The following is a 13,931-nucleotide window of genomic DNA, read 5'->3' on the forward strand; positions in this document are numbered from 1 at the left end:
CAAGTGAGAGCATTTGAGGGGTTCTACAGGTTCAGTTATATCCACTCGGGCCCTGTCCTTAAAGAGTTCATTTTCCAAAAATGTGTTTGACCTCTTTGGTTTATGGGGCTACAATGCTTTAAGAATCCCAATGTTGTTCATTGCCAGACAGAAGTGTGAATTCTTTAGAGCAGCACAATCCAATAGAACTTTCTGTGGTAATGGACATATTCTGTAATCTCTGCTGTCTAATAGGGTGGCCTCTGGCCTCATGTGGCTATTAAACACTTGCAATGAGGCTCGTGTGACCGAGGAGCTGGATTTTAAATTCTTATTTTATTTAAATTAACTTAAATAGCCACACATGACTAGTGGCTTCTTCATTGGACGACACGGGTTTGGAGGACCTTCCCTAATCTATATGTTCTTCCCAGTAGGAGGAGCGACTAGTATAAAACTGCTTTATCAAGTTCCGTGTTATTCTTCGTACTTCCCACAATGAGAAAACGCTCAGTGGCAGAAGGGGAAGAAGCACAGCCTCTGGGTAGATGAAAAAATCTCCATAGCACAGTGCTGATTGAAGGAAGAAATAATTGGATAAAGATGTAAGAGTTAGAAAAATGAGGCTGAGCCTTCATGGCAAGCGTATATTAAAAATGTTCAGGAGGAATTTGGAAAATATTTGTAACTTATAGAATTTCTCTTTTAAATCCTGGATGCTTTGCCTGTCACTTGTGAACTACTTTGTCAAATATAGTCAGGTCTCGTGAAAGCTCAAAGCTTCCAGCATTCAGTAAGTCAAAAGCAATTGTTTAGTATTTCAATTTAATTTGAATTTACAAATGTTTATTGAGTATCTAGTACATCCCAAAGCACCGTTCTAGGCAGTGGAGATACAGCACTGATCAAGCAAAAAATACTCCAGCCCTGGTGGAGTTTACATGTTGGTAGGTGTGTGTGTGTGTGGAAGGAAGCGGTTTACAAAATTTCAAAACAGAGTTGAACTAAACTTTACAGTTTGGAAACACAGTATCTTTTCAAATACAAACTTTTCACGTTTAAGTCCATCAGCTCAAAACCCACTGATACTCTAATTTCTCCTTATTTTCAAGAAGCGGGTAAAACTGGAGAAATTTTGTAGTTCACGAATATTACTCAGATGATTAAACACTCTTTAAAAAATATTCTAGAATAATTGCTAACAGTTACACAGTGCTTATTAAGTGATAGATAGGTATTTGTTCCAAGCAGTTTATGTCTATGAATGTAACCTCATAGCAGCCCTCTAAATTAGGTCCTACTATTCTCATTTTCGGATGAGGAAAATCAGGCACAGAAAAGATAAATAACTTGCCCAAGGTCAGGCTAGTAGTGATGGTGGAGCCCGGAGTCACACTCAGGCTACTATATTGTCCATCCCTCGATAGGGAACAACTCTCTTGGGGCCTGGACATCTCACCCCTAGGCCCAGGGATGGATAAATAAATGCATGGCATTATTTGACAACAGTTGTGTATCTTTCTCACTCTTTGTTGATAAACAAGAGAGAAAAGGATTCTGGCTCAATTAAGTAAAGGATGCTACTGCATTCATGGGAACACTGAAGACTCAGGCTAGGAAAGGGCAGGTCTAGGGGACCAGGAAACAGGAATCATAGGAATGGCCTGGCAGCACAGCCAGTCTTGTCTGGATACCACCCCTGATTTTGTGCCTCTCATTCAAATGCCAGGGAGGAGTAATTAATTTGCCAAGCTAAGTTAAGTGACTGACCCTGGGCTAGAGCAGGCTTGGCTCAGAGACTTCCTAGACTGGCATCCAATGAGAAGAGTTAATTTTTCAAAGGAAGTTAAGGTGTTTGTAGGAAGTGGAACTCCATGCTGGGCTGCTCCATAGCAACAAATGTCCACAGCAGGCTATAAAAGCCCATGAACCAGAGACCATCATGAACATCCCTATAATAAAAAGAAGTTGGGTTTACTGAGCAAGGGACAATGCACTCTAGAGGAATAGTGGGGTATTGTGCTAAGAGAGAGTTGGGATGGGCTTATTATAGCATGTTGGCTTTTGCTTGACGATTCTCAGGAGGATTTGAGAAAGTCAGTTCTGGATTGGGTGTTGTCTAGAAGTGAGTGCAGTTGATTGTATATCTCAATAAGATTGAAGTGAAAGTAGGGATTCATTGGCAAAGAAGGAGTCATCACTCACATCAGCAGAAGAGAAGAATCTAGTTATTTTTACAGTCGCTGAGTATCCTTGTCACTATCTTATTTCAAACATGATCAGCACCTTGTCTCTTTATATTCTAGGAATGTGATTTACATTCGTCAGTAACCTCTTGTTGTAGCTGCCAGCTGTCAGCTGTCATCTTGGGGATTTTTCACTTTCTCAGTCATTGAGACTCATCAAAACCAATTAGACTTCCAGGCCTGGATTTTCCTCCTTGTGACTTAGGGTTTCAAGGTGATATCTGCAGCTAGCTAATCACATTCATCGGGACTGACGTCACCAGCACTCAGATAAAGGAATTCTTGAGGGATGTCCTGCTGACAGTGACCTTAGTGGCTATAGCAGGACTGGGCACAATTTATTAATAAATCCGAGGATTTCTTTAATTTTTACCAACTATTCCTTATGCTGAGTGAATACAGATTCTGATTAAAGGGATTTCCCTTTTACTCCATATAAGAGTCACTGGGATATCAGGAACTTTTACTGGTTTCCGAGATTGAATCACTAAGATCAACAAAATAACTGGTCTACAAATTAGTAGTCAAACTGCATCCCCCACCTTTATGATAAGTCTCATCTGTGTAACTTCTTCCTCTCATTGTTGATTGCCCAGATCTCCCTAAAATCAATAAGAATTAACTGTGGATGAGATCTTGGGGGATGAATACAGCTAGGTTTCTAATAAATGAGTAGCCTAGCTGACAGTGGAGGTTACAAAAGAAACTTTATCTCTTTTCTTTGAATTATTTTATCTCCTATATGTTACTACTTGAGCTTCCTGTGCAGGCTCAGTATTATCATTGTTCTTTATATGACTTAAAAACATCACTTGGCAGGCTGTCGAAAGACTTGGCAACACCCTGGGCATTTCTAGAAGCCCCACGTCTTCCAATGTTCTCTGTTAGGGCGTGTGCTCTTGGCTTCTGTGTCCTGATATCTCCCTTTTTACTGGTGTTTCTCTTCATCTTTCTAGGCTCTTGGAGAATTTGTTCTGGTGGAAAAAGAAGTCAAAATTAAAAAGAAAGGAAAGATTTACAGCCTCAATGAGGGCTATGCCAAATATTTTGATGCTGCCACAACAGAATATGTGCAGAAAAAGAAATTCCCTGAGGTGAGTGAAGAAAGCCTAAGGCAGTGGCAGGGAGAATGATGCCTCAGTGGGTTCCTTTTCTGGTGGTGGCTCTAGAGGCCTGGCTAAAAGAGGTTGGTGGCACTGTTTGTGGCTCTGGTCAGTATAAGAATGGTAGACTCTGCCTTTCTTCATAAGCAATCAATACCTTTTATAGCTAAACTTTACCTACTAAAAGTAATACTACTCAGTTGAGTTTTTACAAGAGAAATTATTTACAATGAAGGCAGAGATAATATTTTCAAAATTTAGATGTTCAGGCCAGAACTTCTTTCAAATCATTTGTTTTCTGAGTGACCATCTATATAGATTCGAGCCACTCAGTAATGTTTGCTTTCAGACTGAATAATTATATCTGAAAGTCCCATTTATAAGCTCTAATATTGAGGCCTGGTGTTTACTCCAAGTTTTGGCAAGCTCTTTGGCTCTCAACGTGATCACAAAATTCTGGACTTCATGTGCTGTTAACCCAAACAACCCATTAAATATGTTTACCATACAAAGAGAACTTTACGGCAGGTATGGGTACATAGTCAAATAATTTCCAGATCAAGTGTAAAGTCTGGCTTACACTAGGAGTAGAGCAAAAAAGCTTGTTTACAAGTGTAACTCTCCCTCACCAGATTTTGGGAGATGTATGAGAGGCCCCGTTTCATATGGTGGAAAGGCGGTGGTTGGTGTGCCCGCCTGGCTGTCCCTGGAAGATTTTCTTTTATTTCTTTTCTTTTCTTTTCTTTTCTTTCTTTTCTTTTCTTTTCTTTCCTTTTCTTTCCTTTCCTTTTCTTTCTTTTCTTTCTTTTCTTTCTCTTCCCTTCCCGTCCCTTCTTCCTTCCTTCCTTCCTTCCTTCCTTCCTCTTCCCTCCTTCCTCTCTCTCTCTCTCTCTTTATTTCTTTCGTCTTTTTTTTTAAGTGAAATTCTCTGAAGTGCAGTCCCCTGTTACCTTTGCTTTGTGAAGTAGTATTTTGCCACGGCACACAAACCGTCAGACGTCTTGAGGGCAAAAATAACAGGATATGAATTATGAGGTTGATAGACTCAGAATTATTTATGAGTTGCCAGTCTTAGAGACGGTTTCAATTCTAAGCGGAAAAGTACGTCCTTTAGAACCCATAAAGGAAGATATTTATTCTACCACTGAAAACTCCTCTGCAAAAAACAAAAACCTATAAATCTTTTTGAAAGAGAAGTTACAGACTGAGAAAAAAGTAACACCACATATACCACTTATGACCAACAGCAAGTGAATAGTCTATGTGAGGACCCTTATAAATCATAACACAAGGATGAGCAAGCCCCCAAATTAAAAAAAAAAAGTGCATATTATGGAAGACGCGTACATGTCCAGTCAGCAAATGGGAAGGTGCTCATAAAAAGTACAAATTAAATGCAATACCATTTTTACACATGAGATTGGCAAAAATATAAAAGATGAATACTGTTCAGTGGTGTAGGAAAATAAGCACTCTCATAAATTGTTATTGAAAACATAAACATCACAACCTTTCTGGGGGGCAATCTGGAATATGATTTTAAATATTAAATATCCATACCTTTTGACTCAGCAGTTTATCCTAAATTTCCCCAGGAGTTTATGCTAAGGAACTAATAGGCCAAATGAAAAGAGATAAATGCAAAAGAATATGTCATTGCAGTATCATTTATAACAACAACAAAAGGAATAACTGAAGTACTCATTTGTAAGCTTGGGTTAATATATTATGGACACTCACAATATCCTAATGAATATTTTGTTACACATCTATTCTTCCATTATAAAGGCAAGTCCTTCTTTATATATCGATAATGAAACATGTCTACAAAATAGTCAGTGAAGAAAATAGGGTACAGAACTAAATATAATCTCCTATATGTAAGTATATATGTGTGTGTGTGTGTGTATGTGTGTTTATGCACACAAATATACATAGTGTGTATATATACATAAAATATCTTCAAAGAATGTGCAACATTGTTAATAGAGGTTTCTGGAAGTTGAGGTTATAGGGTTCTTCACTTTTTCTGGAATGTGCAATGATGATGTGATTTTGAAAACAGATCATTCCATTTCTCTTTACACAAATTATTATAAAACCATGTCATTTGAAGAGGCCAAAGAGTATGCAACCAAAAAAATTTAAAGGGAAAATATATATCAGATAGTTAATTAATAAAAATAGCATATTTTGGGGGGGATTTTATGATGTTTAATATAGTCTTAGCCAACTTTTTAAAATTTGTAATATGTTGTGGTCTCCTTTCTCTCTTGAAGTTTTGCCTTTTGGAAGCTCACTCTGTGTGAGTAGGTAGATCCTTCCCACCCCTGATTCTCCCTGAGGCCGTTGCTTCCCTGCAAGATATTTTGTTCTGGCTGCCATTCCCCCATACACTGCATCTCAGGAGGCGGGGTTTGGTGCAAGTGCTCTCCTTTCCTCTCTGCCACTGTGAAAAAAGCATCTTCCTTTGCCATCTCTCTCCCCTGACAATAGCAGCTGTTCCTATCCCTGAATGCACTCTTCTACTTAGTCATGATAATAATAGCTAGTGTATGTTGCGTCAGGTGCTGTTTCAAGTGAACAGTCGAGTAACTCGTCTAAGGTGATAATCCTAGGGATTATCAGTTTTTAGGAATTGCCGAATTATGAAAGGGTAAATTCTCATGTTTACTCTTCAAACAGCCCCCTAGCCTTTCATATTTCTTACACTATGTCTTAGTCCATTTGGGCTGCTATAATGGAATACCATAGATTGAGCAGTGTATAAACAACAGAAATTTACTTCTCACAGCTCTGGAGCCTGAAAGTCCAAGATCAAGGTGCCGGCAGATTTGGTGTTTGACAAGGGTCTACTTCCTGTTTCATACACGACTGTCTTTACACTGCATCCTTATATGGTGGAAGGGGCAAGGGAGCTCTCTGGGGTCTCTTTTATAAGGGCACTAATCCCATTCATGAGGGCTCCACTCTCATGGCCTAATCACCACCCAAATGCCCATGTCCTATCACTATCACATTGGGTTTAAGATTTCAACATATGAATTTTGGAGGAAACACAAACACGTGGTCTACAACACACTTCTATGTCCCTAGCTCTGATGTGAAGTTCATCATGTCCCTTGATTCCTCTTTGTCCCTGTGTTTTGGTTCGTGTCCTCTTGTCCCTATCCCTTGTTCCTTTCCTCACCTCATTGACACTCTAATAGCCTGTACCCTATGATTGATGACATCAACTTCTCTTCTACCTGTATCCTCTACTCCCTTACCTCCTTATTTTCTACATTCTTCTAACTCTGAGTCAATCTCCAGTAGACTCTCCACTCTGATGCATGTACTGAGGAGTATAACCAAGCCAATGTTGGCACTATGAGTGAGGTCACCATGTTTACTGGTCTATTAGTACCCCTCAGCATGTTGTATTTGACCTTGGTCCTACTTGACAGAGAAAATAGGTCACATCAGCTCTCCATTTCACACCTGCAAACACAGTGACAGTCTTTTTTTAAATGATCTCAGGTCCAACATTCATCCTCCTACCTGTGCTCTCAGCTCCAATTCCTCCTCACTCCATCTTCCTTCTGTATTTTCATCCTCTTGCTACTAGTTATTTCCTTTCAGCCTGTGAACATAGTCACATCTTTTTCATCTTAAAAATCCCTCTTCCACCTACATTTGTGGCTATAGTCAATGCCAAAACCCTTGCCATCATATTGCAATGAACCACACTCACACACATATACTCACACACACACTCACAAACACTCACACATGCATACGTGATTCATTCAGTCTCCGTTTCCTTTTCTCCCATTCAGTCCTCTGAAATTCGTCCCCTGCCTCTACAACTCCATGGAAACTGCTCTTGTCGAAGTTACCAATGACTTCTGTGTGGTCAAGTCCATTGAAACTTTACTGTCTATATTTTATTCACTCTCTCTGAGCATCTGAAATTATTGATCACTGTCATCGTCTTCTTCTCTGACTTCCGTGATTCTACTTTTCCTGTTTTTCTGCCTCTCATCTTGGGGATCTTTCTTCATCATTAGTTTCCGACTGTTAAGAATATTTTAAAAGTAAAGTTTGAGGTGTAGTTTAGTTTAGTTTTAGAATGAAAGGGAAAAGCCCTTGTGAATTGAATTGACCAATTAAAAGTTAATTTTTCTTAATAAAAATATAAACTTTTTTGGACTGCATGAGGTGATTCTAAAGTTTATATGAAAAAATAAACAAGAGTGAGTAATGGAAGAAAATCTTAAAAGGGGGGAAGACAATGTGGTGGAAATAGTGGTGCTATCAGATATTAAAACATATTATAAAGCTTCAATAATTATAACAGCTTAGTACCAGTACATGAATAGACAGAGCTATGGATCAGAATAGGAAATCTGGCAGTAAATACAAATATACACGGGCATTCTATATAGCTTTCTCAGAGCCAGACGCCTTGAACAATGACAACTTTTGCACTTACTGCAGGCAGTGTTCATCCACTTGCAAAAATATACTTAAGTGTCCTTCATTAAATATAAGAAAACAGAAAGAAATCTAACTATGGGAGGTGAACACAAAATGTAAATATATATATGCCTTACTATTAAAATGTACAGCTGAAACTTATCGGATTTCATTAACCATTGTCACTATAAAAAATAAATAAATTAATTAAAAAATTAAAAAATCAAGTGTGGTTTGCTAAATATCAGAAAATGAACAACCCACCTTTTCTTCCTGTATCATCTTATTAACTACTCTTTCTTGTACACTTTGCAGCCAAGTTCTCTTGAAAGAATAGTTTTTATACACTGTCTCCACTTCTTCTTTTTGAAAAAATATTTAAAAAATATATTGTTTTACTTTTAGTTATAGAGAAAGACAATATGGAAGATTATACATTTTATAACTTTTTGAAATAGGAGAAGAAAAAGTTGTAATTAAATCTGCACTAATAGTACAGCAGCCACTAGTCACATGAAACTATTGAGCATTTGAAATGTGACTAGTCTGAAATGAGATGAGCTATAAGATACATACAAGATTTTGAAGGCTTAGTGTAAGAAAGGAATGTAAAATAATTCTTGAATAATCTCTTCTATTGATTATGCATTGAAATGATTATATATTGAAATGATAACATTTCGATACATTATTTAAAATGAAAAATGATTTCTAAAGCTGTTTAAAATTTTGCAAGTGGATGAACACTGCCTGCAGTAAGTGCAAAAGTTGTCATTGTTCAAGGCATCTGGCTCTGAGAAAGCTAAAAAGTGCTCTGAACTGAGGTACACCAAGACAGAGTTTCAAGGAGCTGCCAAGCAATTGTTTGAACTGTAGGAGAGGAAATCTTTTCTCTTCTTTCCTTCTAGGTCCTTTGGCTGGTCTAATAATTAAATTGACATAAGACAGATTAATGAGAGAAAACCAATTTAATTTTATACTTATGGGAGCCCCATTAAAAATATGAGACTTGAAGAAGTGACCAAAGCAGGCAGATTTTATAACTTTTAGGCAAAGAAACAATAAATGTGTGAAGAATTGACAGGACAAAGAAGTTAGGTCTAAGGGTAGTACATTAGTGAGGAAGTAACAAGGTTTATTGATACAGCCTTCTCAAGTCTTAAATTCTCTATCTCTGGTGATAATGTCTCTCTTCCTACTGGTACAGGGAAGGCACCTTTCACATGAAAGATTTATTTCCTGCTTTCAGGAGGATGAAGAAGGGCCAGAGTGTCCTTGCATCAGCTGTTTCTCAAGTAACTTTAATTCAAAATAATCGATATGCCAAAGTGGCTTATTTTGGGGTAGCATATTCTGCCCTCCTTCCTTTTTTTTTGATAGCTGCTTTTTAAAAGATGGTTACAAGATATTGTGTCTTACTTTATGTAGTCTTATAATGAATTCAATCACTGGTTGAGATATGGGGCTTTGAATGAATAAAATGCTTAATTATATGTTTTTCAATTTCTCGCCTAGTGGGTAGAGAATGAAGGATCTGGAATGCAGAGGCCACACCAACTGGACATGTGATCCTGAGCTGGCTAATTACTGAACTCACTGCATCTTGTCTCTTCCCTCTCTGCTTACTAGGACGGCAGTGCTCCCTATGGAGCCAGGTACGTGGGCTCCATGGTGGCCGATGTGCACCGTACCCTGGTCTATGGAGGGATTTTCCTGTACCCAGCAAACCAGAAAAGTCCTAAGGGCAAGGTAATTCTCCTGTCCACTGGCTGTCTCTGGTCAGGGAGCCAGTTGGAATTCCCTTTCTCTTCACACCTGCTTTTTCAGCTACTGCCCTGTCCTCGGCATGTCTGTCTGAGAATGGGCAGGTAGAAAAGAATGAGATGTATTTCCTAGTAGTAAATTTTGAGGTTGTAGTAGAAGGTTTGGAGGAGGAGAAGGTTGAAGTTGTTGATAATGCTGATCATTCTGGCCTTCCTTTCCTCTGGTCTTATGCCTGTCACTGACCATGAGTCAGCTGTGTTTATCTCCCACTTTCCAAATGCTATGTCTGACTTTTAGTTTCAGCACCAGCTGATTTTAGATCATAGACCTCTTTAAGACTCCAATGAAACTTATGGACCTACTTCTCAGAAAAAAGTGCATATAAACGTATGCATTACATTTGTTTTCAGGGGATTCACAGACGATCTGAAGTCCACCCAAGGTCTTCTAGAAAGTTTCCATACTCTAGAATTCATTCACTATTTCTGGAAAGGTAACTGCTGGAAGATCTTAAGCAATTTTATGACACAAAACTGAAAATACTTGTATTATCAAGTGGAAATCTTATGATCTAAATGCATCTATCTTGAATAGACTCTCTCAAGGACAGGTGTCTGATTTTTAGCCAATCACAGAAATCATAGTTGAGTAGGCAAAACAAAACAAAGACCTGCCATATTCTTTGACATATCAACAATCACACACACACACACACACACACACACACACACACACACACACACACAATCAAGGTGGGAAATTTGAATTATTAGAATGCCGGATTCAAAGCCACGATCAGATCTAACAGCACATAAGAGCAGAGAGATTTTTAGTATGCAGATTGGTGTATCACGCATTTCTCATTATGTGAGTGTTGAGCTCATGTATATGAACCTATTGAACTAAGAATCACAGAAAAGTCTGCATGAGAGGTGCTGGTGCAAAGAAGTATTATGGAATATTAAATGAGATCAAGTAAAAGTTTTGGAAATGCTTAAATAGAACCACTTTGTTCAAACAGGGAGAACATAAAGACTAATTATTAAGACTAATTATTACTGATTAATAAAATGATTTAGAATGAGTCAGAAAACACCCACATATAATTACTTAAACATTTCCATAAGCAAGTATAATTCCATTTATAGTCCTATTTTCATAGCACCATAACTACCACCCATAATTAAAGTACCTTTGGTTTCTGAATTCCATGTTTTAACTCTCACGGTTTCTGTGACCACATCTATGTACATATGTGTGTATGTGTGTGTGTGGGGGGGGAGTGCATATGCCTCTCCTCCTGTGTGTGCTTGTCTCTGTAGAACCATGCAACTTTTGACTGAAGGAAAAATAGATCACATGGCCTGCAGGCCAAGGCACCACAAAGACTTGGGTGTTGTGTTTTGTGATGAGTTTATTACAATGATGGCTTCTTAAGGTCAGAGAAGACCTTGGCTCCAAGACAAGTTTTATGTGAGAATGCTGTGCTCTTTTATTCTTTTTTTGAAGTATCTGAATCAACATGGCACAAAGGTTAATTGATTAATTGGTTACAACCCCCGACTTTATTGCCTGACATCCCCAAAACACTTGTCTTCAAGCCCCCAGGGCAAGGGAAAGGGGAGGAAAGAGCCAAGCTCTACAACTTGCCAGGTCAGAGTCTCCTTGGCAGCCTGTTCAGGACAGCATGGACATCAGTGTCCCTCCTGTGGACAACCAGGGACAAAACTAGCTGAATCAAGTGTGCCTATACGCATTGAGGCTTCTCTGTGTCCTGCCAGGCTGCCCATGACTCTAAAGATCAGGGGTCTAAGGTGAGAGCATTGTACACTGTTTTACCAAAATGGCAAGTAAATGCTCCAGTGTCTTAACTTACTCTCTCTTGAGTGCCTGACTCTCCAACCTAGACCAGAGCTACTTTATTCCTCTCCATGTAATAACAAAAATAAAAATCAACACTAAATATGACTCTTTCTCCAAATAGCTTCAACATATCTTCAAAACAGATTTTAAGGAAAGAATGGAAAGGAAAAGGCTGCATAGAGCAGGGTCAACCACTTTGTAAGCCGATTATAGAAAATTAACATTTAAACAAATCATAGATTTTGCACCTATGGGGAAGGAAGGAGAAGATAATATGATATTGAGTCAGAGAATGCAGCTAGAATGTCACCTTGAATCTAATGTGATATGTGTGTGTGTGTCTGGTGAGAGGGTGGTGGGAAGGTGGTCTGGGGAGGGAGTCACAACATAATCATAGAAATGAGTCCAAAAGGGACATTCATTCCAGCCCATTTCATTTCAATTCACTATGTGCTTACTGACACAGGGATGTCAGTAGTGCCTTTCAGAAAAGGCATTTCTTGCTCAGAACAGGTTTAGCCCTGGGTCCATGTGCACAGCTTGGCAAGCAGGACGTGGGCTGATTTTACCCTCCGACCCATTTCTGCCCCTCACTGGGAGCCTTTGTGCAAGGTATATGGTAGCCTTTTTTTGGACACTTTCTTTGTATCAGGCAGTACTGGAAATGGAGATACCACAGTGACCAACCAAGACAGATGCCATCCTGCCCTCAAAAGAGGGTGTTTATGGAGGAAGGCAGATGTTAAACAAACTTCACTGCCACAACTATTATAAAAGGGGAAGTGCAGGATACTATAGGACTGCAGACAACAGGAGTTAAGTTAGTCTAAGGGGCAAAAGAAAAGGCCAGTTAAACACCAGGAAACTGTTTAGCCAAGTCGACACTTGAGATGTGGAATTCTCCACCACTATCCTGGACTCTGTGGTTATCCTGAGATACCTCGAGGTGACCTTCCAGTCCCATCCAAACTTGACTCTTCGCATATAGATCCTCCTAATCAAGCCTGCAGATTCACTTTGCCACATTACTGAACCAACAAGAAAAGGGTACCAAGATCTCATTCTTCCAAATGAATAGGCAGATCTCTCATAAAGGTCACAAGTCAGGTAGTTACTTACCAGAGGTTCTTGCAAAGGCAGATTTGGTGAGCATCGGCTGATGCACCCCGCCTTCTGGAGTGTCTAAATCTCAGGCAGTCCGCTCTGCTGAGGCGCACGAGCCTACTCGCACTAATGAAACAATCAGAAATTCAGTAGTTAGAATTCCTTGTCGAGCTTTAGGGGCCTGGCTTGAGATTTTTGGCTACTTGCAAAACTTGTCTACCTGACTCTGTTTCTCTGCAGCTCCGGCTCCTGTATGAGTGCAATCCTATGGCCTACATCATTGAGCAGGCAGGAGGCTTGGCAACTACAGGAACACAGCCCGTGTTGGATGTAAAGCCTGAGACCATTCACCAAAGAGTCCCCCTGATTTTGGGGTCCCTGGATGATGTGCAGGAATATCTCACCTGTGTACAGAAAAACCAGGCAGGCAGGTAGTGAGTCTGACCCTGCAAACCCTCATCTCTTTGTCCTGTACTTGTATTAAGGACCCTAATGAATAATAAGTAACAATGGTGATGATGAGTAATGAAGGCCAATCCACCGAATCACAAACAGAAGGGCAGCAGCAAACTATTCATGACAGGTCCAGAGGCCAGAGGTGATTCTGTGGTCAGTGTAAACAGCTAAAAATAAAAACCGACAAGTAAGAAGAACAAATTTGATTTGTTTTCTGTCATGAACAGTGGAAAATAGGGTTGTAATTTTGTCAGTTTGAGTAATCAGCAGCTACCTACTTGTTGGCAAAAAGTACAAAGAACAGTTAAGAATTTGTCTTGGCTGGCTTAAAATTTGAACCTAGTGTCTTATCCTGTAGTGGTTTATTTCCTTTCTCATGAGAAAATACATGCATTAAATATATATAATATATTTAAATGTATATTTATATATTTTTAAATGGCCGACAAAGAGTTCTGGTCTTATTTTGGTTAAGGTTTGAGTTAGAAATCTCATGGCCATTAAATTCTAAAATTTCAGATCAAGTCTTTTTTGGGAGCAATAACATGAATGACCAGTAATGTTTGAATGGAAAGAAGTGGTCACCTATTGACAAAACTATATACTAAACAGAGTTAATATTTAAAAATTAACACATACTTTTCTCAACCCCTTAACTCTCATCTTTATTTTTGGGAGAAATGTTTTAATTAATCCTAGGGCTTAACCAGGATGCACTGATTAAATGACTTTTCGTTTGTCCAAATTATGTCAACATTTGGATGGGGTGGCAAATGCATGAGAAAACTCAGCTTGCTTTAACAAGACTTGCTATATATGTATATGGACTTGGAGGCCAAATATCCTTAATGAAATATTGACAAATCAAATCCAGAAGTATTTAAAACAAAGATGCCTCAGGATAAAGTCAAGAATGATTCACATTAGAAAATTCATTAAAGTAATGCATTGGGTTAAG

General features: G+C 38.9%; 1 protein-coding gene across 1 annotated transcript in view; it reads left to right on the top strand.

The window, feature by feature from the left end:
* Positions 1–13,162, top strand: part of FBP2 (fructose-bisphosphatase 2) — a 30,299-nt gene extending 17,137 nt beyond the window's left edge. The window contains exons 5-7 of the mRNA XM_006918816.1: positions 3,182–3,319; positions 9,416–9,535; positions 12,758–13,162. Coding sequence (XP_006918878.1) covers positions 3,182–3,319; positions 9,416–9,535; positions 12,758–12,952 — 453 coding nt within the window. The 3' untranslated portion in view covers positions 12,953–13,162. The remainder of the gene's footprint in view (positions 1–3,181; positions 3,320–9,415; positions 9,536–12,757) is intronic.
* The last annotated feature ends 769 nt before the right edge of the window (positions 13,163–13,931 follow it).

The sequence above is a fragment of the Pteropus alecto genome, unplaced genomic scaffold (genome assembly GCF_000325575.1).
Source record: "Pteropus alecto unplaced genomic scaffold, ASM32557v1 scaffold138, whole genome shotgun sequence".
Taxonomy (NCBI): Eukaryota; Metazoa; Chordata; class Mammalia; order Chiroptera; family Pteropodidae; genus Pteropus; species Pteropus alecto.